This window comes from Coccinella septempunctata, chromosome 7 (genome assembly GCF_907165205.1).
Source record: "Coccinella septempunctata chromosome 7, icCocSept1.1, whole genome shotgun sequence".
In the NCBI taxonomy this organism is placed as follows: domain Eukaryota; kingdom Metazoa; phylum Arthropoda; class Insecta; order Coleoptera; family Coccinellidae; genus Coccinella; species Coccinella septempunctata.
Window position 1 is genome coordinate 12,619,607 of NC_058195.1, and position 25,621 is coordinate 12,645,227.

Below are 25,621 nucleotides of genomic sequence, written 5' to 3' on the forward strand. Positions count from 1 at the left end.
CATCAGAACTATCAGAAGTCTAAACTGAAACGACAACCTTTGCAAATCGCCATAAACATACCCTCTATGAACGTATATTGGCATCGACATAATGAGATTTTTTATTTCTGATGCCCCAAGCAGTCAAAACTTCCCTCCTTATTCACCTTCAAAATCAAGCAATTTTCCGTTCTATTTCAAGAAGATTTTTTTGATTATTCTCAATCTGTTCGATTTTTTTTTCAAGGAAACTGTAATCTCAGGTCAGTTTTAATTTTGTCGGAATTATCGATAGATTCTTCAGTTCAACTGTTTAGTTCACTTAACGGTTTAATCAATTCGCATTCACACAATTGCATTCTAAACCTTCTAAAGCCGAAAAAGTAAAAGGAAGTTTTAAACGATAATAAGCGATTTCAAATTGCACCATTCTAATATTCTTTCACTATCCCATGAAATATATGACTGTTGGTAATTAACGATGGCTTCACTAATGAACTATTCGATTCATTGAAACATAAAACCTTAATGAATGAGAATGATTGCCAATATAATTCGAAACGAATTGAAAGTAAAAAAGAATTAGCAGCGTCAAAACTGAGAAGATTGATTTTTGGATCGATTGTTGATGTATTCCACAAAGGGATATAATGCGTTTCACCACGTTTGAGCTCGTCAAAATAAACGATTGGCTTCGAAATGAGAGTTAATTACAGTTTTTTTGAGTTTGGAACTTTCACTGGGCATCTAGCTGAATATAATAATAAAAGGTCTTTATTTTAACATTAACGAAGTCAAGCTAGAGCTTTTCTACTCAATTAAGAAATTTTATAATACTGTCTGAGCATTCACTAAATTTACAGTGTGTTTTCAAAGTCGGTGGTTATAAGAGGGACTGCACATTACCAAAAATCGAAGCAAATTCTGTATAATGTGCTGAAAATATGTGAAGTGATTTAAAGTTATCATTCACATCGGATTCCCTTATAAGTTGGAAACAGTTGGTGTCTGGTTCGGTGATTCTTTCGTTTGAAATGCGGCTTAAAACATTCCAATCTCGTCCACATCAAAAGAATCTTCGAAACCCCTTCAATATACCTCGCCTGGACAAAATGCAGCTAACGCCACGAACCGTTAGAAAGCGTTCGTAGGGATTTGGAAATGCTGCCTTCAAAGAATTCAACATTAACGTATCTGTATGCGAATTCATTGCATTTGAAGACAACTGTACAAGAAAACCAGCCTATTTGACACAATGGGGAATTCTCCTCAATTTGGGTTATCACTGCATATGCAAGTTTAAACTGAATAATTATGAGTTTCATTCATGATTTTTTCAAATTCCCGCGGAAACTATTCAAAATCATTTTTCAAATATGGGGTTTTAAAATTTAAATCGCTTGGTTTCGAGTTTACGATTTGGCAACAGCGCCTACTAGACAATGAAAAGAACAATGTCCGATCAGCTTGTTTATAAAATAACAGCTGTTGATTTACAGGCGCGTACCTACTGGCGAGCTTCAACTGCAACCGGCCATAAAAATCCCATAAAATTTTACGACCTTCCTCGTTCGTCGCAGACTTCATAGACAGCCATCTTTGTCTATGTCATCAAGATAATGTATTTGTTGTCCTTTATTATCAGTCGATATTGCCAACTTGTGCAATAGAAATGAACGCTTTAAATTTTAAATACCCATTTTTATTTTTCATTTTTAAGTGCTTAAAATAATTTTTTTGGGAAGCGGTTCAAAGATATTTAATAAAAAATACATAATTTTCGTCAGAAGGAGTATTCCTATTCTCGGTATATAATATTTAGGGGTAGGATTTTCAGTGTATGTTCGTTTGTAATAATTCTATTTTAGCGAAAATATGGACAAGATTTCATGAAACAATAGGCTAAAATCGCTGTACACTGTAAACAAAGGATGAATGAACTCCTTAATAAGTTTATTGAATGGTTTCGGTAATTACCTCGAAACGGTTAGATAAGAAGGATTGCTTCGATTTCCATTTATTTGACGTAATGACTATAACAAAACCGTTAAGTCCTTAACTCACCAAGACATTTATCTGAAAATTATGCTTTCATAAAATACTTTATCGCTCACGGTTACTTTATTGATAGTTACAGATAGGTTACCATCAGAGCATTCACATAGAGTATGTACAGGCTGGGCAAAATTGGTGACACCTGAACCACATCTTTTTCAACCCAACAAGATGGAGGAAAATGAAGGCACATTACGTTCGGCATTTTTCGAAACACTTACAATGTCACCAACTGCATTTCGCTATCTTCATTTGTTTTCGAGTTATAGGCCAAAATGGGGAATTCTCCTCAATTTGGGTTATCACTGCATATGCAAGTTTAAACTGAATAATTATGAGTTTCATTCATGATTTTTTCAAAAGCACCGCAGAAACTATTCAAAATCATTCTTCAAATATGAGGTTTTGAGATTTAAATCGCTTGGTTTCAACATTACGATTTGGCAACAGCGCCTACTAGAAAATAAAAAGAACAATGTCCGATCAGCTTGTTTATAAAATAACAGCTGTTGATTTACAGGTGTACTTACTGGCGAGCCTCAACTGCAACCGGCCATAAAAATCCCATAGAATGTATTCATTGTCCTTTATCATCAAGGCATATTTCAGTCGATGTTGCCAACTTGTGCAATTGAAATGAAACGCTTTAAATTTTAAATACCCATTTTTATTTTTCATTTTTAAGTGATTAAAATAATTTTTTTTTTGGGAAACGGTTGAAATGGTTATTTCAAAATGTGACGTTTCAAAAATATTTCATAAGAAATACATCAGAAGGAGTATTCCCTATTGAAATTTGGCCAATTTCAACTTTAGTCATTATCTCCGTTTCTGTTTGTGCTAGGATGTTGAAATGAAAACATTATGGAGACACTATTTGTATAGCAATCCAGTGGCTTTCTATGATTGTTTCCAACAGGTTCATTTGCTGAGCTATAACATGAAGTTTCGTATAAAAACAGTAGTTTAAATGACTTAGAAAGAATCACAATTTTTTTTCTCGTTTCAGAAATACATCATACATCGCCCTAAATCATTTTAAACTACTGTTTCCACAAGAAAAAACACATCTTTATGTTATGGCTCAGCTAACATACCTGTTGGAAGAAATCATAGTAGGCCATTGAATTGCTTTTCAAAAAAGTGTCTTCATAATGTTCTCATTTAAACATCCCAGGAGAAACAGGAACGGAGATAATGACCAAAGTTGAAATTTTAATTTTAATTTTGGCTTATACGAAAACAAAAGAGGATAGAGAAACGCAGTTGATGCAGCTTCTCGAGAACTGACGACCGTAATGTGCCATGCAATTTCCTTCATCTCTTTGGGTTGAGACAGATGTAGTTCAGGAATCACCAATTTTGCCCACCATGTACTCATGATGAAATCTTAAAACAGAGTAGTAGGGCCAAACTATAATGAAATGAATTTCATTGATATCGAAACCAAAAACACTACTTTTTGCTTTATGTATGGGATCGGTATTACCCCAAGAAGATATAGTGATATCTTGAGAAACTCAATTCAATCAATCCCATGATGTCTTTCCTTACATAACCTTGCAAATTTCTAATGAAAAATGAAATAGACATATCCCCTTATCTTCTACTGGTAAATTTTGCCGATTTTAGGGTTGATTCACCGTTGAATAAACCGTAGTTAGTAAAAACTGACCAGAGATCGATAAATAAAATTTGAAATGTGTTTTCACATTCCGCTATATTTTTGAACCACGAGCGTCATGATGAAGGTATACACATAATTGATGAGGAAATTAGTTTACAGACGCAGTATGCACATGCAACATATTGCTAGTGACGAAAATCTGTTTTCTTCGTATTCGTCATAACAATTATTACTGTAACCCCGGTGAAATACAATCAAAACAAACAAACCGATCTCTGAGTAATGTGAAGGTTAGAGGATCGCCACGAGGCAAATTGTTATGGTATTGATTGGAAGCAATTCATCAAATACCTATCGTATAGACGAAATATCGTTTCCTCATGTTTCACATGAAACGAAAGCCGATGAATAATAATCCTCAGCACAACTGAAAAAGACTATAAGCTTTGTTTGTGGTGCCAGTCCTGAACTGATTTCGAACGAGCTTAATTGCTAAATGAATTTTTGATGTGGAGAAAAAAATTAAAAACAGAAAAGTTAAATCACATGCAAGACTATGATCAAATTGAAATTTTGTCATTGGACAAAAAAAAAACTGCTTAAACCATAAGGGGTGCTTGTTATAAACGCTAGTCTTGTATACAGAGTGAGTAAAAAGTAAGGCACAAAATTCATATCTTCGGTATTTATTATTTTGTAGAAAAATGATGGAAGGAGTCAATTCTCTGAAGATTCCTGTGTTTTTCTCATTACCTTATTATCTTTCATCGAAATAACAAACTAGGTGCCACGAAGCATATCTGATTATGCTTTTTTCATCAAAAGTTGATTCGCCTATCGATTACACTGAAAGGAAAATTAAATTAGAATAGTTGGGCTCCGATACCCACACTTTTATAGTGAAGAATCCGCAAATTATTTTCAAATTAATATTAATTATTTTCGAGAAATCGAAAGTGAGGCAAGAGTTGATTATTTATTTATTCTGTGAATTCCGATTGGTTCAGAAAGGTTCTCGCGAAATATGATTGGGAAATTGATTATTTCCACACGAACTGTCTGCCATTAAAAATTACAACGCATTCGAAAACTTATTAGAATCTGATTTTATTTATCGAAACATAAAATTCATAGAGGGTATTTCAAAAAAGGGCGACCCCGTCTCTAGGAAAGGTATAAAACTGGAAAATAATTGGGGTTTGGTTAGTAAAAAATTTCGTAACGCCATCCATATTCAAGAAAAAGGGCGTTGAAGAAACGACATTCTTCACGGTTTTTCCGAAACTAGTGGCAAGATTGTAACGAAATTTCATATGAATATGTTTTGGAAGCTGATATATCCAATTAATTTTTTTTATATCTGACTCTCAAAGAGGGCGCTAGTTGCTACCATAGACTACAGTGACCCCCACGGTGGCGACATAGGCTGTCTCATTTTCTATTGTTTGATCCGCCATGTTTTGTCGAACGTCAAAATGACTGGTATTTGCATAGAATTTCTAACCTGTATTATTATTTCTATGATTATTTGCCTACATCCTTGACAAAACATGGCGGATTTTTGACAGTTTTATGACCCATTGTTGCCAATGTGGGGGTATATAGTCACTGTACCATAGACCTACAGAAATGGAATGAGCAATACCAGCATGAAATTGGCTATTTCATAGAAAGAGAAATGATCGTCATGCCAATACCTGTCACTGTCTATAATTTGTTGACGTGAGTGTGGGGAGCAATAAAATTCTAGAAAAAGACAACTATCTGGCCTGATGTTCAGTTTCTCCCTGTCACTTTTTCTGACCGTATTTCATGCACAGATGGAAAGGAAATGCCTAGTCCATTTCTCTATGTATATGGTTCCTACCAAGAAGTATTGAAAACATAGAATATCTATACTCGAAGATTTATCAATCAAAATATCAAGTGAACTTAAACCTCATTCAATCAAAGATTATAGGGTACAAAGATGGGAAACGAAGCGACTAAAGTGATGTGAGCGCCATCTTTGTGTCAAGTGTGTTTTTAAAACGCTTAAACGTTAAAATATTAATTTGCGTTCCATTTGCAGAAACATGTAATTTAGTAGGTTTCAGATGGCTATTTTGATCGAAGAGGTTTTACATAAATGTTTTGATTCTCGTACCGCTTTCTGTTTATCTAGCTCTTTCTAGTGATTATTGAATTTTTTTGTCTAATTTCTTGGTGAAAACCCCAAAATATCGTTCGAAAATTATTGAATGGCGAAGAACTGTGGATTAAATCATAAAATGGATTTTTCGAAATTAAGTTTCTCACTCGACTAAGGAAAATGGATGCTTTTGTAAATGAGATTCCATCGAAAAAAACGAATACGTGTTGAAAAATTGGGATTGAGGGCCTTGCTTTCTTGTAATAATTCTTTTTCTTTAACGCCCTTTATCTTGAATACGGATGGCGTATTACTCCAATTATTTTTCAGTTGTCTAGCTATCCTATGATGACCAGCACAACATCTGGAGTCCCAGCGATCCCCAAAAACAGGATGCACCCAATCAATAGGCGCCGTAAGTACCCAAGCAGACGTAGACGGGTCGATACTCCCAAACCTTAACCCGTCCGCCGCCCCAGTGACGTATGCGAGCGCCGCGACGCATCCGGACCGAAAGGTCAGACGGGTAAACGACCCAATTTGCACGCGAACATCCACGGTACACCATCGGTTGAGGAATTCCGAACTAGGTGAGGTCGATCATGAACCGAGTCGATTTGGTGCAGGGGGCATTCACACACATCCGATTAAATGTGCCAATTTTCGCTGGTAAAATCATGATATAACAATACGAGGTATATTGAAAAATTCTTACGCCGGGTTTCATAAAGCTTGATCCGGTAATCAACGCTTGATTGACGAATAGACGTCAATTTGTTTTCAATCGATAATTCAGTCATGATCACTCAAAATATCATTCCCGGATCAAATTATGATGTTCATACGTCCATTCAATGATTCTCAATTGTTAGTTCTTCAAAATATTCAAAAATGAAAAGGTTTCAATGAAATCGTTTTAGAAATCGAGTAACTGTCAAATCGCTGATCGAACAATCAAAGTTTTATGAAACCCACTATACTGTATTCACATTTATTTTAGCAGTCGGTTGGCCATGAAATAATTTTCTCAAGTTTTTGTAACTAGAACGGAGTAAGGTTGGCACTCATGAAATGTCGTTAATGTCATGACGCCGTTGCCACAACTTATATCAATTAATATTACGAAAATGCCGAAAGTGATTGAAAAAAGAGATAGGGTTTCAGAAAGTGCTATTTAGAATTCAGGTCCGCTCATTCAAATAGTTATACCCTGATATTCTAAAATCCACAATATGTCAGACGGTAGTGAACATATTCAATGTAAGTGAATTTATATAATGTTTCATCTGAATCCAAACGAATTATATTTCAGCTGAATATTTCCACAATCAGAAAGATTCTGAATGAAGGGGATGACAAAGAATTTCCTTCTATTGGGAGACCCAAAAAAGTGGTGGCATTTGAGAATTTTATGTTTGAGTGAATTAATGCGAAAAGTTCACTACAGGTTTTTCGATGAATGTCATCGTAGAATAAGTTCCCGAAAATTGATTTTTCTATTTTTCATTTGACTTAAGGTACCAATGAATACCTAATAATTATTATTATATCAATGTATTAAGATGAACAGCCACAAATACGCGCCAGTTGTCCTGCTAATTGTTTACTCATGTGAAATTTTTGTTCAAAGGTGAAGTTCATCTTGACTTGAAACTTCCTTCAATTCCTTTCACTTATATTGATGCAAGATGATTTTTGTTGAAGAATTTAACATTCTTGTAATCATCTGTTAATTCCTTCGGGAGATACCCATTCCCAACCACTGCATCATATGCATTTCATCTTCGGGTTAATATTTTGGAAATCTACAACTGATGTAATGTATTCAAACTTTAGCCAAAGAAGATAACGAACATTAACTCTCCTCAAGCTAATGCATATGATGATATTATACTGATCTCTTGTATTTTCCATACAAATAACTGGATTTGGTATGTCTTCAATCAGTTTATATAAACTTCAATTATGTTCGTCACATATTTTCCGAAGAGATTCGACATTGTGATTAAATACGTAATAACAGAAACTTTTACATAGAACGGGCAACATAGCGTTGATTTAAAACCCAAAAATATTTTGACAAGCGTCATAACCCCACATTTTCGTACTATACAGAGTGAAATGTGTCAAATTTCCATGGCCAACCGACGGCTAAAATAAAAGTGAATGGAGTATACTATAAAACCAAACAAAATTTCAATGTCAAAATATTTTATTACTTAAAAAATTCTCCTCTTAATAAGAAACATTTATTACAACGAACATCTCTAGACCTTTCAAAAAAATGTTTCTTCTTGCTCTGCAAACCAGACCTCAAAAGCTTTTATTACCTCCTCGTTGGAAGAAAGTTTACGACCTTTTAAACTTTTTTTCAGTTGAGGAATGAGATAATAGTCGGATGGAGCCAAATCTGGTGAATAAGAGGGGCGTTCTAGTAATTCAAACCCTAAATCACGAATTTTTTGCATGGCAATATGAGATATGTGTGCAGGGGCGTTGTCCTGCAAAAACAAAACACCTTTGGGTAGCTTTCCGCTTTTTTTCTCTTTAATTTTTTTCCGTAGAGTGGTCAGTTATGTCGAATAGTAATCTCTGGTGGTTGTTCTACCTTTATCCAAAAATTAAATCATGATTACTTCATGGCAATCCCAAAAAACTGAAGCAAGAACTTTTTCAGCAGATTTTTAGACACGAAACTTCTTAGGTCTTGGAGAACCAGTGTCGCCATTCCATCGATTGTTGCTTTGTTTCTGGATCGTAGAAATGTACCCAAGTCTCATCCATAATAACAATTCGGTTTAAGAAGTCTACATCGTTTTCAAATCGAGCGAAGATCGAACGCGATGCTTCTACCCTTGCACGCTTTTGGTCAACATTCAAACATTTGTGGATCCATTTTGTAGCAATTTTTCTCATGTCCAAATTGACGTAAACCATATGATGAACGCGTTCGTATAAGATGTCATCTTACGTTCGTATGTAATATTCAGTGCTTCAGACATACGTTTTAGCCCAATTTGACGGTCTGATAAAATCATGCCATGAACTGCATCGATATTTTCGGGAACTGACACAGAAACTGGCCTTCCCGATCGGTCATCATCTTCAATGGAAAATTTACTTCTTTTGAAGCTTGCAGTCCAATTTTTCATGGTCGCATACGAAGGACATTGATCATCAAGGATATTGAGCATATCTTAGTAAATCTGCTTATCTCTTAACCCTTTTAAATACAGGTACTTGATGATGGCTCGATTCTCCAATTTTTCGATTCTCACAATTTCGGTGGACATCTTCTTTCTTTTCATTCATTGCGTGAGTCTGATGGTTTACTTTTTTGACCTCAAACGCAATATTTTTTTATGCATGTAACTGGTCTAGGCTAACTAGATAATCAATACATCTCGTAAAATCTCGTGTTTGTGACCAAGTCGGTTCATTCTCATTGATGACAATGGACCCCATTTTCCTCACATTGTTACCGGTGCTACATGCCCGGAACGATTCAAAATTTGACAAAATGTCAACATCGAAATTCACGTTCATGGTCAAGACCCTCGTGAACCTAACATGGCCGACGTTCTCTCCCAACAGAATCAAGAATTTCGCGGTTGTTAATCACCCCTCAAAACACGAACCACCTCAATCGGGAGATACTGAAGATAAACTAGCGAAGTACTGGTCATCGAACAAGACAGTTGGGGAAGTTTTGCGAAAAGCGGATACATTGTACGAAGATAAGAATTACATAGAGGTTTACGAACTGTTGAACAGGCTGAAGTACAACAACAACTCGGAGGTGAAATGGAGAATTGCAAGGGTATTATATCAGGCGACTGCCGATAACGTTCTGCCACTGGAAATTGAAAAGGAGATGATTGATGAGGCTTATCTGCTGTTGATGGAAGAAGCCAGTGAAGGTTTGATGACATTGAATACAGAAAGATGCACCGCGATTTCGATGGTTTAATGCAAACACATCTACCTAGATCCTAGATTCTCAGGGTTGCACTGCTATCTTAGGATCATCAGAGCTGATTTTGCCATTATGTCGAGTTCCAGAGTTCTAATGAACTCCAGTAGCTGAGATAACCTCTTCAGCCCTGCAAGTTTCTCGTCCAAAGCATTTCTGCATTGGCTAGCCTGGCAAGGCTTTGTGTCACCAGGTGATCTGGAGTTTCATCTTCCCCACAGAATCACTACTCATCAGCTTTTACTAGACTCATTCTCATTAGATGCTTCCTGAGGCCCTGTGAGGAATTCAGTAGAGGTGTAGCATATCCTTGCTAAGATCCAGATACTTCTTAAATGTCGCAGTGTTAAAATTTCCAAGAAACTTTGGAGATTTCTCCAGAGTAATTCTCTTTCGGGTTTTTCCTTCTCCTGGAACTCTTTCTTGTAAAGCAAATGAAAGGGGTTTGTGCTCCTTTTCTAGCAAATGCATTTGCCTCTTCATTTCTTTTGATTCCCGCCTAATCGGGATCCCAGATTGAACAAATCTTTTTGTTCTTGCTACTACTTCTTCCAGCTTTCTACTGATGACACACTTAAGTAGACTGTGTTATAGGAGACACTATCATGTAAAGAGGAACATAATAATCAATGTGAAAGAATAGAACCCCTACTCATATGTTCCACTATTGCTACTGATTTTACAGAATTTTGAGTATATTTTTATAACTATCAACTAGGGGGTGAATGAAAATTCCCCATCAAAACTTTTTGAACACGATCTAAATCGAAACATTCTTCAGGAAACATGAATGCCAACGTGCACAAATGGTTTGCCATTATATGCGACTGTCACCACAAACTATTGGGTCTCGAAGAGCGCATAAAGGGTTATCATCATGTACTCAAGCACCTTCGCATAGCTTACAAGCTTGATCCTAACGATGTGACAGTCAGCTTTTTGCTGGGAAAACTCTGCTTCGATCTGGCAAACTTGCAAGGTTTCAAGAGGTTCATAGCTGAAACATTTTTTGCAGAACCTCCCAGAAGTACGTTCGAAGAGGCCTACCAGTAAGTTGAAGTAAGATTAGGCGAATAAATGTTGAGTATATTCTGCCCGATAACTGACTCTAGAGAAAATACAAGATGTCGAAAGCACGATGGAACAAATTGCTTTTTAGAAAATTTTGTAAGAATATTCAAAGCAGTAATTATTTAGGAAGAATGAAGATGTTGAGGGCTAAAAAACACGAGCCTAAATATTGTTGAGATACCACAGAACGCGAATATCGCTACATTTGACTTTTTGCTTTGCAGCACCTAAACAACACATTTGGTCTCCAAAGAATAAATATCTGATTCATAACTTCACTGTTTCAGATATTTAGGAAGAGTCGAGGAAATAAGCGAACGGAATTTTCTCAGCAATGTGTATTACCTAGGTCGAACATGCTACAAACTGAAGCAATTCTATAAAGCCAAACACTATCTCAATGTTGCTTGTTGTATGAAGCCGAAAAATGAATACGAAAGGAAGCAATTTGGGGAAGCAAAACAGTTATTGGCTAGAGTAGAAAAGTATACTTTAGGTAAAGAGATACTATATCCAAACTTCAACTGTGACCTCGAAAAAACTATGGAATAGCATAAAAGCGCCTACTGAGAAAATTTGAATAGATATTATGCATAACATAATGAATGAAAAGAATTATTCAAATGTATATTCTTGATATAAAAGATATTATAAATACATATTTTTTGTTACTTTTACTCTACAAGAGCTATTGTTTTGTTTCATTTCAAAATATGTTCTGTAAATACTTAGCAGAACGTTTTTTTAAACAGGGGGAGTTTTCGAATCACGAAAGAGAAAATGTTCTTTTAGCAAAAGAATCGAGATCCACCCACATCTTATATTAAACCAATAATTTGGGAGCATATCCTCGATGAAAACTCAACATTTCATTACTAGATTTCTTCTTTTCAGAATATGCTCAATTAGGTAAAATTCTTTCATGTAGATTATTCTATAGTTAGCTATCTACCTGGTGTCAACTAGAGTTAGTACTTATAGCGAATTCAATTGATTGAACTGGTGCGCTGATTGCATATTTTGATGACACTAGAACCATCATCTGAAGTTCTTATAGAAAATTCCATTAGTTATACTGGTATACATTATATACATTATACTGGTATACATTAGATGCATACTAGAAAAACAGAGCAATAATTTAAAAATATCTTAATCTGTCTTTGATATTCTATGATCTAGTGCAACTCTGGCTCTCCTGCTGAAATTCCCTATTAGTTTTGTTTGTTTAAATCGAAATATGAAGAAGATTTTTGTTCCTTTAATATTTTCATGAACTCATCGGCTCTGGGTCAAAGTAGTTGTATTGAAACTAAAAATCTTCTGATCCACATTTGGTTCGTTTCAGAATCGCATCTCATCAATCTGTCAATAACATTCCTTTATTACGATCAGAGCAAAGCAATCTGAAAATCTGCTTGCTCACTTTCCTCTGAGATGCAATTCTAGAACTCTGCTATTGAAGGTAGATCTACTGTTTCTTTCAGAATGACATCAATATTTTCAACCTTTTATAGAGTTTTCATTACTCACTTTGAAAGATGTTAACATTTGGAATGGTGTGGTCAAAATCAGGATCATCATGATCAAAAAGTATATCCTCCTCATATTCAGTAAATGTATTCAATTTTGTATTACTCCCAATGAGCAACATCTAGAACAAATATAATTTTCTTCAAACAAACGCGTGAAGAGGAAATTCTCAAGTTCACAATCACTTTCAATCAAGGATAATTTTTTTTTATTGATACATATGGTACATTCCTGGAGCAGTACCATATTTGAAATAGAAGTAAAATAATATAGTAATAGTAGAAAAAAATTACTGTTTGAAGGGGGAGAGATGTTAGAATAAGGGTATTGAATTATTTCAAAGATTCATTATTCGTGAAAGACATTATTCAAGGAAGCGAAAAATAGTTACCTTCTTTTATTGGTAAAAAATAATTCAGGGACAATGATTGTTCAGGAGATCTAACAATAACTGAACTTGATATAGTAAAAAATTGATGCAGATTTCAGTACTGTAATTTTCAGAGGTATTTACTTTTAAATAAAATTTAGCATTCACCCAGCTGTTTCCATTCTCATTCTATTTTAATAACAATCAAAAATCAAATTTTGACAGAAGTCTAGTTGGACAGGACCACAGACAAGAGTAAGATATGTGAGCTACTAGACACCAGAGCTACTAACATCAAAAATATAGCTAATGACGTTTATTCAATGATCAATTATATAATTCCGGGAGCTTCTATTAATAAATACACGAGTATTTACTAATAAAATTTTATATCTTTTTATTTTATCGTAGTGAATTTTATATCCAAATCGAATTTTTCAACCTATCGAAAGAGAAGAAGATATTTTCGAGTTTGATTTGTGGTCATCATGACATGAGCTAGGTTAGGAAAACGATAACAAAACCAAACACTTGTTATTTTCAATTCAGAGCTCCAAGTATCGAGATTTGCGGACTTCCACTTTTTGTTTTTGTGAAAAAGTAATTGTGTGACTGTGTGTGCACCTCTTCAGTTTATTTATCTGTGTTAAATTCGACGAAGATGATTGAGAAAACGGTCGTTTGTCCATTCAATTCCCAACACGTTATGATGGAGAGTACCCTGCAAAAACATATCATTCGTTGCATGGTAAATTATCCTAGTTATCTTGTGTGCCCGTACAACGCTCTTCATCGTCTGCGGAATAATAATCTGCTTACGAAGCATATGCTTGAATGCCCATCAAAACCTTTGATGAATTCAGTTTGTCAAGGATCCGGCTACAATACATTAGTGGAGAATTCAGAAGTGCCTTACCATGTGGATAATGTTCGAAAGTTCAATTTAGCAGAAGAAAATTGGGACGAAGAATTGGAATAATGGTGATACTGGGAAGTTACTTAATATAAGAATAAGGAATAGGTTACAATGTGTCTTGTTTACACAATATGTAAAGATTAAAGGCTTTCGATTCTTTGATCAAGAATCATTACATTTGTACATAGTTTGTAGAAGTTATTCCTCAAGTAAGATTTTTACGTTCTGATAAAAGATCCATATATTCTTTTTGATATCTTGATAGTTTTAGGAAAGTTGAAGTGTGAAGCTCTGTAGGAAAGTGATGATATCCTGAAAATGTATTAGAACTATGTGAAATATAATACGTTATATTGCTATATACTGAATTATTTTATTTAATTTTTACCCCTTATTAACCTTTATCTATCCAATTATCAACAAGTAACGTCTTCATGTCAGAAATTAATTTCTTTTGTTTCAATCTAGCAATATTGGTATAGTTCAAATTGACTGATATTAATATTTTGAGATGCAATCAGAAATCGGAATGTGGATAGTATTTGTATAGTCGAATGGATAGTCGATATTTTTTCAATATCCTGCCAAGGAAGAACAGGATGCCTGTCGATAATTTATATAAAGGTCTTATGGTAGTGGAGCTCTTAGCCTCTGAATAAGAAAACAATAATTCTACTAGGGTCTCTTTGACGTAGGGCTAATGGGATCCCTTGTGACTCACAAATGAAATGTATTCCATTTCTAAACCTTTTCATGCATAAGTTGAGTCATCTGCTGAATAGTTTTTGAAATGGAGTAATGAGTGTAATCCAGTTTGAGGACATGTTCGGCACAAGTTTCGAAAATTATATACGTCTGAGCAGAATTTGAATTCTCTTGCTAACAAGCCAACCTAACTCTTCGAAAAAAATACATTTTCACATTCATAGTTCATTAAACAATGTTTTTATCTGTGTGTACAACATCACCTATTGTGGACAGTACAAGTTGTAATTTTGAAAGTATCTAGCTATCTATCTATTGGAAGAACTATGCGGATTCAAAGTTTTAGAAAGCCTATTTATTTTGATGGATATCGAAAGAATCATTTTTGAGTAATTCAGGTTTTTCAAAAAAATTGTTTTGGGCACTCTGAATTTCTCAAATCGGAATTTATCGATATCAAATTCTGCACTTTTTTGTAACTAGAAAGAGCACCTTTTTGAATGATTGTTAAACTTGTTAATTAAGAAAATTTTTGGTGTTTTTTTAAGAGTTATCATGAATTGCCGCGCTGAGGGGTGTGTGTACTTCATATATCACCGGGATATCGCTCAAATTTCAAATTAATGATATTATCACCTACAATGCCATTCGGTTGAATGTGAAAACAGCCTTAAAACTACAAAAATATCCGCATTTTCTTATGCATCTATGCATTTTATTATTAGGCAGACTTATGTCAAATAACTGATAAGTATAATGAACGTTTCACATCGTACAGCCACTCAAAACATTTCCAAAAAGATTCTAGCGTTTCGTCAAATCGAAGTATATAATGCCGAACAGTATATGTTATTAACTGTTAATTTTTTCTTCGGCATGACATTGTGTTTCCCCTTTATCAAAAACATACTAAAGGTGAGTACTTTTCCAACATAAGTACTCTTGCATTTTTCAAGAAATCAATATGGTATGCTTCTTAGCAAGCGCTCTCTACATGGGAATCAGGTCTTTAGTGCGCCCTTCCTAGAGATTGACTAGCAATTATATTCAAAATAGGATTGCACACTCTATTGTGTGGAAAATTTTTTGTGAAATACTCAATATATGTAAATAAGTATTTTTTGATGTTTGCGTCCGTGTCAGAGGGAAAGCTTTTTATAGGCAACCTTAAAGAGGATCAGCTCCCTCAGTAGCGTGACTGTAGAACGAGGTGTGCAAGATGTCATTTGGTTACTCGATAAACACATATAATTCCTTAGGAGAGTTCTTAGACCTCAAGCGGTTTAGAATTTGTTGTGTCTACATGAAATGAAATTCTAAGAACCAAAGGCTCATGGGTTTATGCAACCTTACCAAGACCTCAGGAAGGTCAAATGGTCAGATCACGTAAACGTGGCTTGCCGATTGGTTCGTTTCTTAGATCTTAGTAAGAACTAAGACTTGGAGGGACGTTGTGAGGTTTCGGAAGTCGAAGAGGTTTCTGGTTTGCTTTGAGTACCATTATTTCCTTTATTCATACTGAATTCCTTTCAGAAATGCAAGTACTCTCCCCCAAACGAACCAATTTTACTGATCATCGGAATAATAATGGGAAGAATATGTCATTTTTTACCAGGGAGGAAGCAACGATGCATAGAAACTTTATGCAAGAATTTGTCAGAATGGATCATCATCGTTGTCCCTATAATGTACTACAAAGTGTGCTATTTCACTGAATTCAGTAGAAACACCAGAATATTGATGCAGTCATTATGTTTCGGAATTGTAGGTGGGTAAGAATGGAGAAACAGGAATAAACCAAGGAAATGAAATCAGCGGCTTTTCAACAATTATAAAAAATTTTCAAAGCTTTCACTTTGGCAACGAATTTTTATGAAATTCCCATCATTTGGTACGGGCATTATGAACAATTGCATTGGTTTCATGACCGGTGATCACGAATCTTAAAACCTTGTTCAACAAAAAAATTAGTGTTAGAATGTGTATTATTCCATTGGCAGGTACAGCAATATCTTCAGTCATAATCGGAGTGGCTTTGAAGATAATCGAAAATAAGCATGTAACTTTCAAAATGGCCTTGATGTTGGGTCTATTTTGCGTTCCAATTTATCCAACCGAATCCAGAGAACTCAGAGGATTCAGCACTACATTTTCCCACGTGAGCAACTTGTTAGATGGCGAAACTTTGATAGGCACGATCACTGTTTTTTACTTCTTGGACATCGTGATAGGACCAAGAGGCAATCTCGCCTATCCAGAATTATTTCTGCACTATATTTTGCATTTAGTTGTTGGTAATAAGATGTTGTTCCCATTTCGTTCCATCAAATAAATGAGAATATAATTTCAGGTTCGTCCATAGGATGGGTATCTGGCATAATAATATGCCGCTTGATGTTGAAATACTCAGATCTCCCAACAATCATACTCGTAATTTTTTTTGTACCTCTAATCGTGAGCGTCTTCCTCCATTGTTTTGGATTCAACGAAGATCTGGCGATTATCATACAAGTTTTATTGATATGTAAAAAAAAGTCTATCCTCAGAAAAGACGTTGGAGATTTTTACGGAAAATTCATTTGTTTGATGTATGACCTCATCACCGGTATGACCCTCGTCTACGTAGGAATTTTTATAGGGGAAGACTTCAACACTGTTCAAGTTTTAACCAGTCTTCCTTATATTATTTGCATGTATATAATTGTGATATGTGGTAGGTAAGTGCTCTTACTTCCCAGAGTCTATACTCTTAAAAATTAGTGAAGAATACAAGGCGGTCAAAGGGAGAGCTTCATTTGTATTATTATCATATCTTTTCCAGGTTTTTTTCCTTTGCTGTTTTGTCTTCAATTTTCAACAAGTGTGAATGTGGGCTGACCCTTCACCAATTAGGATTAGTTATATGGTGTGGAGTGCCAAGCATTCTTAATGTTCTTCTCTTGATAAATGCTCATGACAAATATGGTTTTGAAAAGGATGATTTCGGTATGGTAATGACAAGGAACTTAGGTGGACTAGTCATTTTAGGTGAGCAGGCCAAATATGCATTTTCCTACGATTGTATGAGTAATACAGTGACGAATCGCAGAGTGTCCAAAAATCTATATCCTATGAGGAGATTTCGTAAACTAGAAGAGCTAAAACTACACGGGTGACAAGTTTTCGAGCTCTTTGAATACTGATAATAAACTGCTCCACAATAGTTAGGGATATCGTGTTCAATCGTTTTTAAAAGTATGTAATCTTCGAGAAAATCACTGTGAAATCATTTAAAACTCAATAACAACTTGAATCGATCCAATGAAAATCGGTATGAGACATTTCGTCCACCTGGTCGCCTTTTTTCTGAAGTTTGGTTCTTTGCATATGCTTCATGAATGTTCTTATTTTGTAATGAAGTCAGTTTATCAACGGCTTCGATTTAAAACGAGTTTTCTGAAAATGCCAAGACGTAAATTAACAAACGCTGAGGCTAATAGGGCTATCGGAATGCTACAGGCTGGCCTAACTCAGGTTGTTGTAGCCGAAAGACTCCAAGTCAGCCAAAGTGTGATATCTCGACTTTGGAATAGGTTCAGGGAGACAGGTTCCGTGTTGGAAAGACCAAGGCTTAGTGGGCGACGAAAAACAACATCTGCTCAGGATCGTTTCGGCGAGAAGAAACCCTACACCTACGTGTAGAATGCTACGGAATACTCTTCAAAATGCAGATGGGATCCAAGTTTCCATCGAAACCATCAGACGACGTTTGAGAGAGGTGAATCTAGGTTCTAGACGTCTATTAAGAGGAGTTCCATTAACACGTGACCATAAGCGTCAAAGACTGGAATGGGCAAGGCAATATATCAATTGTAACGATGAATCCAGATATGGACGATTTTCAGATTCTCCAAGAATAAGGGTATGGAAAATCCCACGCATACCCCGTAATCGTCGCTATATGTCCAAGAAATCCATCCATTCCGAGGGCGTAGTGTTATAAGAGATATAGAAATCTAATCTATATCTCTGAGTGTTATCCTCAAAATGACCTGAGAGAGCTTCTGCCCCGTTTATGGAACCAAATTCCTCAAGAAATGTTCAACAACCTCGTGTGTAGTAGCCCGTGGAGGCCATACATTGTATTGATAGTCTCAAAATGCTTGAATTCTCTGGGAATAAAATTTCGTTATTTTACTCGATTTTTCTTAACCACCCTGTATAGGCTGCAGACCTACAGGCTTAAATTAATTTGCAACTTGAAATCATATTGATATGAATTTTCATCACAAAAATCTCATTTTAACTATATTTTTTTGCAATTTAAGTCATGTTCCCTAACTCATGTGGAGCAGTTTACTTGCCCACATTGAAGTTTTGTGTTTGCTGCAGAGGTGGGGCACTTGCTAGTCAAGTTAAAAGCATTTTCGAATGGAATTAGAAGGTTTTTTCTCAGATTCATTAAGTTTGTTTTCAGGATATATTCTAAATACTTGGACCACAGCACCTATACTGTACACTTTAGGATTCGTGAAATCATCTCTGGCAAGAGATGTGAACATGAACATATGTTTTCGATGGATTATGGAGACTAGACAAAGAACTATCCTAGTACTGAAACTAGAAAGGCGAGTGTCTGGAAATGCAGCTTTATTTTTTCATGACTTTATTTATTCTCGGCAAATTTGGGTGGAGAATTCAACAGATTGGGTATTGCACCTCTTCCCTTCCAACCTACCTCTTCTACAAACTATTCTCACCATACAAAATGAACATTTGCTTTATGGATTTTTCACCATTTAACAAAAAGCTACTAGTGTGAGTTGCATAATGACAGACCATATTTTTAGAAAAACTAGAATAACTCAGAAACAGATCAGTCATGGTGTAGATTATAGGGATTATGGGCAAAAAAAAAAACTGAAATACAGAGTAGACTAGTGAGATCAATACCCTACTTTCAGAGACTATTTTTTGGGATAATCATGTGCAATGATTTCAGATGGTTTTGCGATGCCCATTGGATGATGATCAAGAACGGTTCGGAACTGGATCATCCTCATTGGATAATTTCAAACAATGAAGAGCCAGACAAAATGGCTTTAAGATTTGCTGTGTGTAATAATTGCAAATTGGAATTTTTCGTACCGCCAACTTTCAAGGAATACAAGGAAATGACACGGTAATAATTTTAATTTCTAAAAATCCCCTATAGAACACCAAATACAAATGATTTGGGTAATTCTTGAGTGCATTGAGTGCAATGATTTGTTTTTAGCGAAGCGAGGAGACGTGTCTTGAAATCCAAGAAAAACTTCTACATCAAGCAGTATAACATTGGAATGTTAAGTGAAGAATCTTACAGAATATTGGTTGAAGCTGTAGAAAAAGGTTTGGAATCTCCAAATGTGCAATTCGATACGAATAAATTTTTGAACATGATTCGAGAAGTCGTAAGTAACCAAATCAAAAACTAACGAGTAGAGAGAGTGGATCACATAATCGATAGATTGCTAGTCGGCTAATAATATGATAAAGGCTTTCATAGAAGGATACGATTTGACTATTAGACGATTAGAAGTTCTCATTTGCAGAATTTGATATCCCACAACTCACAAGGATTTTGGAACACGTACGAATATAGATTCAGGATGATGCATCCAAGACATATGAACCGTTTCAGAAGATTGATAATGAGCTTAGTGGTCCATCCACTTTTTGATCTGACTATCAATTTCGTAGCTTTATCCAACCTTATGATCAACATATACCTCTTGATATCTTCGAGTAATCGACCACTATTTTTCACAATATACTACTGTTTTTTTGGAGTATATTTATTCGAAATGATAGTAAAAATACATTTCTTCACACTTCGAAGATTTTACGATGGAATTTTCAATTATTTCAGGTAAGATCTCTTAGTTTCTTTGAAAGTCATAATTCTAAATCTATCTGTTTCCAGTTCTGTTTGGAATATGATGGATGCTCTCCTGGTCTTGATGACATTTATTGTCGTTATTTATATTTCCTATAGGGTCGATTATTGGAACGTGCTGTTGGTTGCAACTTTTTCGACTCTCAGGATCGTAAGGATATCGAGATTGTTCCAGCACTTCAAAACCTGTCGATCAGTTATGAGCTTGGAGGCTCGGATTCACGGCGATTCAAGGGCAAGAAAAGCTTACGAAACCGGGAAGGTATTGTAGTTTGAATTATTCATTAAAAAGATCAATCAAAATCATCCCAACCATTTATGAAACAACCCTAGAACTCGACTGCAACGACACCTTCTGGACCTAGTTGTTAATCTAATCATATTCTCATGACGAATAAATATACAGGGCGTTTTCAAAGACGAGGCCTTTTTGTGACAGAAGGTAGAACTCATCAAAATAATAGTTTAACCAAAAATTATCTATATAAATATACAAGATGGGTGAGATACAACACATACAAGTTCGACAAAATTTCATTGAATTTCAAGTACGGGACTGTGCAAGGTGACTCCGGCATCGCAAAAACGAAACAAAACATAAACATATGGCTGGGCAATGAATGGTTCAGTACCAAGTTCATCTGATTAGATGCATTTGCATTTGAGAGAATCATAATTGTTGTATCGTGCAACTAAGGGTGAAAAAAAATGTAGAAAATCGAGGCAGTTTCTTGAAAGTGCTTATGTTAGTTATGTTGAAAAAGTGCTATGATGTTTCCCCATTTCATCCCATTTTTACGACGATTGTTGGAATGTTCGAACAGGAAGATTGTGATGCCCATTGTGAAAAAATTCGTAAATAATTTAGAATTTTATTGGTGAGATTTCGAAGTGTTATTCTATTTTTACACTTGTGTCCTAAGTCTCTTCTTAGTTGGTATCGAAATCGGCCATTTCATAAAATCGGGTAAGTTACTAAAAAATAATGAGAACAATTCGGCAATCCTAAGTTTCCATTTTCATTAGCACGTAAATATCGAACGAGCCAATATCCTAAACGAAACCACATGGTCGAAAAAAATTCCATTTTTTTTCACTGCTTTGCGATAATTCAGCTAACAAACGGTCTTGGGTCGTATTAGGATCTATTTCAGTAATCATTTTCATTTTTTTTTTTACTTTGTCATTTTGAAAGTTTTGTTTAGGTGATTTTTGGCGAAACGCTTCATTTTGACCAGTTCTACCTTCTGTTGAAAAAAAAAAGCCCCACCTTCACCCTGTATATTTATTAGCGTAATGTTCGTACCTATGTAGTGTGTTTATGTATGTTTCTTTTTGTTAACTCTTATTTGTATTTATTCATTCAAGACATTCATCAAGGGTGAACAGGAATTAATGGTAATTGTACCTGGAATGGTGAAAGACCCACATATAACAGCAGACATTCTCATGCAAATGGATGAGAACATCATGTTGGTTGCGAGGGAAATTGAACAAATTCAGCACAATCGTCCACAAGTATCTATAGATATCAAAACCAAACAAGCCATTAGAACAGTTCTCAATTTCATGAATGAGGAAATTGATTTTATAAAGAACGCAGGTAACTCGCCAGAAGCTCAAATGAGAATGAGAAATAACAGAAACAAATAGAGTACATTAACATAACATAAACTGAGACATGTTTTAGGGACACATAAAAAACGAAAGAGTTGCATCACCAGCATAAAGAGTCTATTTTAGCAAAAACTAAACCTCACTTTTCTGAAAATCTGTAGACTGACTCAAACACCCGTCTTATTTTGAGCAGTTTTCCTTATACTGAGGGTTTGATGTAGGGTAGTGATTTATAAAACAGTTCAAAAACATCCAGAAGCAGGGACGAGGGTTCGCTACCCCAAGCTTCGAAAAGCTAACTGATCGTTTCTTATTGCTAAAAAGACCTTCAAAAAACGCATGCGCTACTTGCTTTCTGGAGATACAAATATGTATCTGAAAACATGAATATCCTTAGCTTTTGATGAGCTGTTTTTTTGGGCTTTTTTACGAATTAAACCATATTAGAAATTTGCAGGATGGATAGATGAAATTGAATATAAGTTGCTGCTGAAATCGGTTTACGAAAGATATCAATACCTGCATACTTTGAGGAAAGTAAAACGGAATTCTCCCAAGGCGTTCTTCGAGGATATTTTATGGTTAAACGACGATGAAACTCTGACCGAGTATTTGTATGATAATGCTCAGAACAAAAGTTTCGCTTCTCAAGACGTTATAATAGCGAAAGGCGAACATGCTGACGGGATTTATATGGTGATATCAGGTAACCGAACAGTTTTTCCAACAACTGCCAAATCTATCTTTTTGGCGCATTCCAAATTAGCGTATAGTGTAAATTACTAGCTCATGGACGAAGCAAGGGGGGCCTGAGAAGCTCAATATAATTTTATGTTTGCTTGCTAGAAAATTTTGTGGACTCAGTACCTGGTATGGGGAGAATTCTTGGGGAGTCGTGCCGCATAAGGCTTTGCGTGTTTCCCACATTTTATATGCTCACATCTAACATTATAACAGGTTTTGTTCTGTTCTGAAGATAAATTTTATGGTATAATGGGTGTTCAATTTGAAAATATGAAATTGGATAGTGGAAGTTTCACTGAATGAAAAATATAAATATTTGAGCATAGCTTTGTACGGCATTTTTAATAAAATGAATTTCCAAATTCCAGGTTTGCTGAATATAGAATACGAACCAGAACCAAGTGTTCTGGAGAAGTTGGAAAGATACGGTGCTTTACCAGTGATCGACTTCATGACTAATATGAATTTCAAAGCAGCGAGAAGGGAATATATTGTGGCTGGCAATACGTTCGGTGAATTCAGTCTACTGACCAGAAGACCATACGCTTGCAGTATAATTGCAGATACTTCCTGTGAAGTGATGTTTCTACCTGAGCAATGTGTGAGGAGCGCGATGAACCTGGACAATGATCCAGTGAGTGGGTGAGTTGAGAAACCTGAAGCTGAAGTCTACCTAATATAGAGCTAGCATGAGGCCAGCTAGTGTAATGAATCTTTCAATCTTGTTGGCATGAATTATTCGAAAAATTTGTTCAAAGTCTTATCCGGCGTAAAAGACTTGGTATATGATAATTCTGCCATCTTTCTATACAACAATTTTCAACAGTGGTGTATTATTAACTGTTATATCAGAAAATTCTGAATGCCGGACAATTAGAGCCGGTATTGAAGAATCAACAGTTTTCAGTCCTATATAGTATAATGAATCATCAATCAGAATTATTTCATTTCTCTTTCGAAGGATGGAATGCCGAATATGGAAGAACGTTTGCAGAAATATGACCCTCGATATTCTTGTGAACGCACGACCATACCGAACAACCCCATTGGACGAAGTGAGACAATGTTTGGACAGATGTTTCGTGCCCAAATTGAGTCAGTTCAGAGCACTATCGAGAACTGAATACATAGAAGATATCATCGTTATCGATGGGGCTGTTTTGGATGAGAAAACTCGAACATATTTCGTAGCACCAAGGCACATTCCCAGGTAAGAATAATTTTAAATAGAAAAAGTACATATCAGGTTGGAAACCAACGAAGTAATGCATAAGAGAGATAGCGCTTATCAGCTAATCAACCAGTCCAAAATATCACAGATATATAATTTAATAAGAAATTTTTACACGTGTTTAGTAGTTAGCCTGTTGATGGGAAAATAAAAACTCAATCCTCAAGATCCATTCAGTCAGAGGGGAAAGGGTGGTTATTTCTTTCAGCTTAGCTGTAATAGTTCTACCCTGTCTACTAAAGTTAAGAGCTGAATATCACTTACCCTTCCTGGAACCTTTGTAATCAATTCACTATTAAAAGGTAATTCTTCCCTCTTCATAACTGATGAAATAAAGGTTTGTAGGTCAGTACAGAAGATTTTCCTGCCGGGAAACGAAAAATTTTCCCTGAATACTGAAATTGAAACGAAACTGGTTTTAGTAACTATTCCAGATGCGAAACCGGAGTTCATAATGGAAAGAGAAAAGAATTTAAATGATGGCGTGAGTATAAAATAAATAGGTTTGGCATAAATAATTGGCTCCATGTCCGTCAGAAGATTGCAGGTATCATCGTTTAGTAATGAAGAGTTCCCTTTTTCACAGATGATGAAATTATTGATTTTTTTTTCAGTCATTTACATAACGAGAGGTTTTTATGCAAATATCTTCTCCCACACTTTGCTGAAACCATCAATGAATCCGGAAAATTCTGCAAGCTGTAATCCATTTGATGAAGCATCCTGTTTTGAGTTGGCTGTCGTCCAGATGATGTCAAATGAAAAAATAATGCTAGTGATGGAAATTAAATGAACTTTTGGTCCTAAAAGAAATACCCCAAATCGTCTAGGATATTTTCACCGTACTCCAAAAAATCCGCGAGTCCAATGACCAAGAGCTATAATAAAATTTTCAAGAACATTTTTATAACAATTTTAAAAAACATTTCTATGCAAACCGTATACAAATGAGAATGTTACAAAATTATCTATAGTAATTTAATGTTATTTGTGTATTCGTGTATTTGTGTTAACATATGAATGTGAATTTTCAGGATGAAAATCCAGAAATAACCTTTTGACTGAAAAAGTTATATATGTTTTCATTCCCCTCATCATTTAACTCAAAAACTGAATTATATGATTTTCACTAACATGAGTTGTTCAATACGTGTTCTGCTTTCACAGTAGCATCTTCAGGTGGAGTTTATTCAGTTTTTTAGTTTAATTATGGATTTTCATCAAGTATCACCAGTATCAGCCACATCAATTCAATATATAACACTGAATTTAAACGTTTACCAAATAGCTTGATTACCATGCATATTAATTTAACAAAGAATGAGCGTTGTTGGCAACGTATTATTTTCATTATCTTGCAAATCAGAGAATTTTTCATGAAATATTCCATTTCGAGTGCAACTTGACAGAAAAAAACTCAAGACACCAGTATTAAAAAAACTGAAAATAAATCTCAAAAACGCTCGTGTAAATCCCGATTCAGCATCGTGGGCTTCTCAACTATTCTGAAGGATTCATGTTTTCAGGTTGCCGGTTTTTAATAATCAAACACGTACTTGAAATTGTATGAAATCGCATCTTCGTCATCTTTATTTCTTGTACTTCTTTTTCGAGAAATGGTTTGAGAAAGAAACAATGATTATATTATACTAAGCGCTAAATGAACTGTTACATACCTCACTTGGCTTTATTATAATAAATTTTGAGTTTATATTTTACTTATTCCTTCTATGTACATGTAAGGTTTCTTAG

At 35.2% G+C, this 25,621-nt stretch overlaps 3 protein-coding genes across 7 annotated transcripts in view; 2 read left to right on the plus strand and 1 right to left on the minus strand.

Annotated features, from left to right (window-relative positions):
• Positions 1–12,954, minus strand: part of LOC123317090 (protein pinocchio) — a 46,947-nt gene extending 33,993 nt beyond the window's left edge. Inside the window, exons 1-2 of the mRNA XM_044903456.1 lie at positions 12,761–12,954; positions 12,370–12,490 (exon numbers count right to left, since the gene is read on the minus strand). Of these exons, the coding sequence (XP_044759391.1) occupies positions 12,370–12,490 (121 nt within the window). The 5' untranslated portion in view covers positions 12,761–12,954. The remainder of the gene's footprint in view (positions 1–12,369; positions 12,491–12,760) is intronic.
• On the plus strand, positions 9,292–11,445 carry LOC123317088 (regulator of microtubule dynamics protein 1-like). The gene is made up of 3 exons (XM_044903455.1): positions 9,292–9,712; positions 10,547–10,814; positions 11,124–11,445. The coding sequence occupies exons 1-3, from the start codon at positions 9,313–9,315 to the stop codon at positions 11,386–11,388; spliced, it is 933 nt and encodes a 310-aa protein (XP_044759390.1). The 5' UTR covers positions 9,292–9,312; the 3' UTR covers positions 11,389–11,445.
• Positions 12,955–19,163: 6,209 nt separating the features above from the next.
• Positions 19,164–25,543, plus strand: LOC123317243 (sodium/hydrogen exchanger 11-like). 5 transcript variants are annotated; one of them, XM_044903674.1, is made up of 10 exons: positions 19,164–19,521; positions 19,618–19,792; positions 19,934–20,250; positions 20,305–20,539; positions 21,646–21,880; positions 22,352–22,600; positions 23,007–23,280; positions 23,600–23,848; positions 24,215–24,416; positions 24,484–25,543. In XM_044903674.1, exons 1-9 carry the CDS (start codon positions 19,325–19,327, stop codon positions 24,366–24,368), a joined length of 2,085 nt encoding a protein of 694 aa, XP_044759609.1. In that variant the 5' UTR covers positions 19,164–19,324; the 3' UTR covers positions 24,369–24,416; positions 24,484–25,543. The 5 variants fall into 5 exon arrangements, 4 of the variants coding, with proteins under 4 accessions (XP_044759609.1, XP_044759610.1, XP_044759612.1 ...); XM_044903675.1 differs by having other exon boundaries at positions 24,215–24,353; XR_006538152.1 differs by having other exon boundaries at positions 24,207–24,353.
• Positions 25,544–25,621: the final 78 nt, after the last annotated feature.

Excerpts from the sequence above, each read along its gene's own strand:
- LOC123317088 (XM_044903455.1), top strand. The coding sequence starts at position 9,313 with ATGTCAACATCGAAATTCACGTTCATGGTCAAGACCCTCGTGAACCTA. Across the intron at positions 9,713-10,546 it reads GATGGAAGAAGCCAGTGAAG|GAAACATGAATGCCAACGTG; the intron begins GTTTGATGACAT and ends AACATTCTTCAG. Across the intron at positions 10,815-11,123 it reads ACGTTCGAAGAGGCCTACCA|ATATTTAGGAAGAGTCGAGG; the intron begins GTAAGTTGAAGT and ends TCACTGTTTCAG.
- LOC123317243 (XM_044903673.1), top strand. The coding sequence starts at position 19,325 with ATGTGCAATGATTTCAGATGGTTTTGCGATGCCCATTGGATGATGATC. Across the intron at positions 19,793-19,933 it reads TGAACATGATTCGAGAAGTC|AATTTGATATCCCACAACTC; the intron begins GTAAGTAACCAA and ends TCTCATTTGCAG. Across the intron at positions 20,540-21,645 it reads AAGCTTACGAAACCGGGAAG|ACATTCATCAAGGGTGAACA; the intron begins GTATTGTAGTTT and ends TATTCATTCAAG.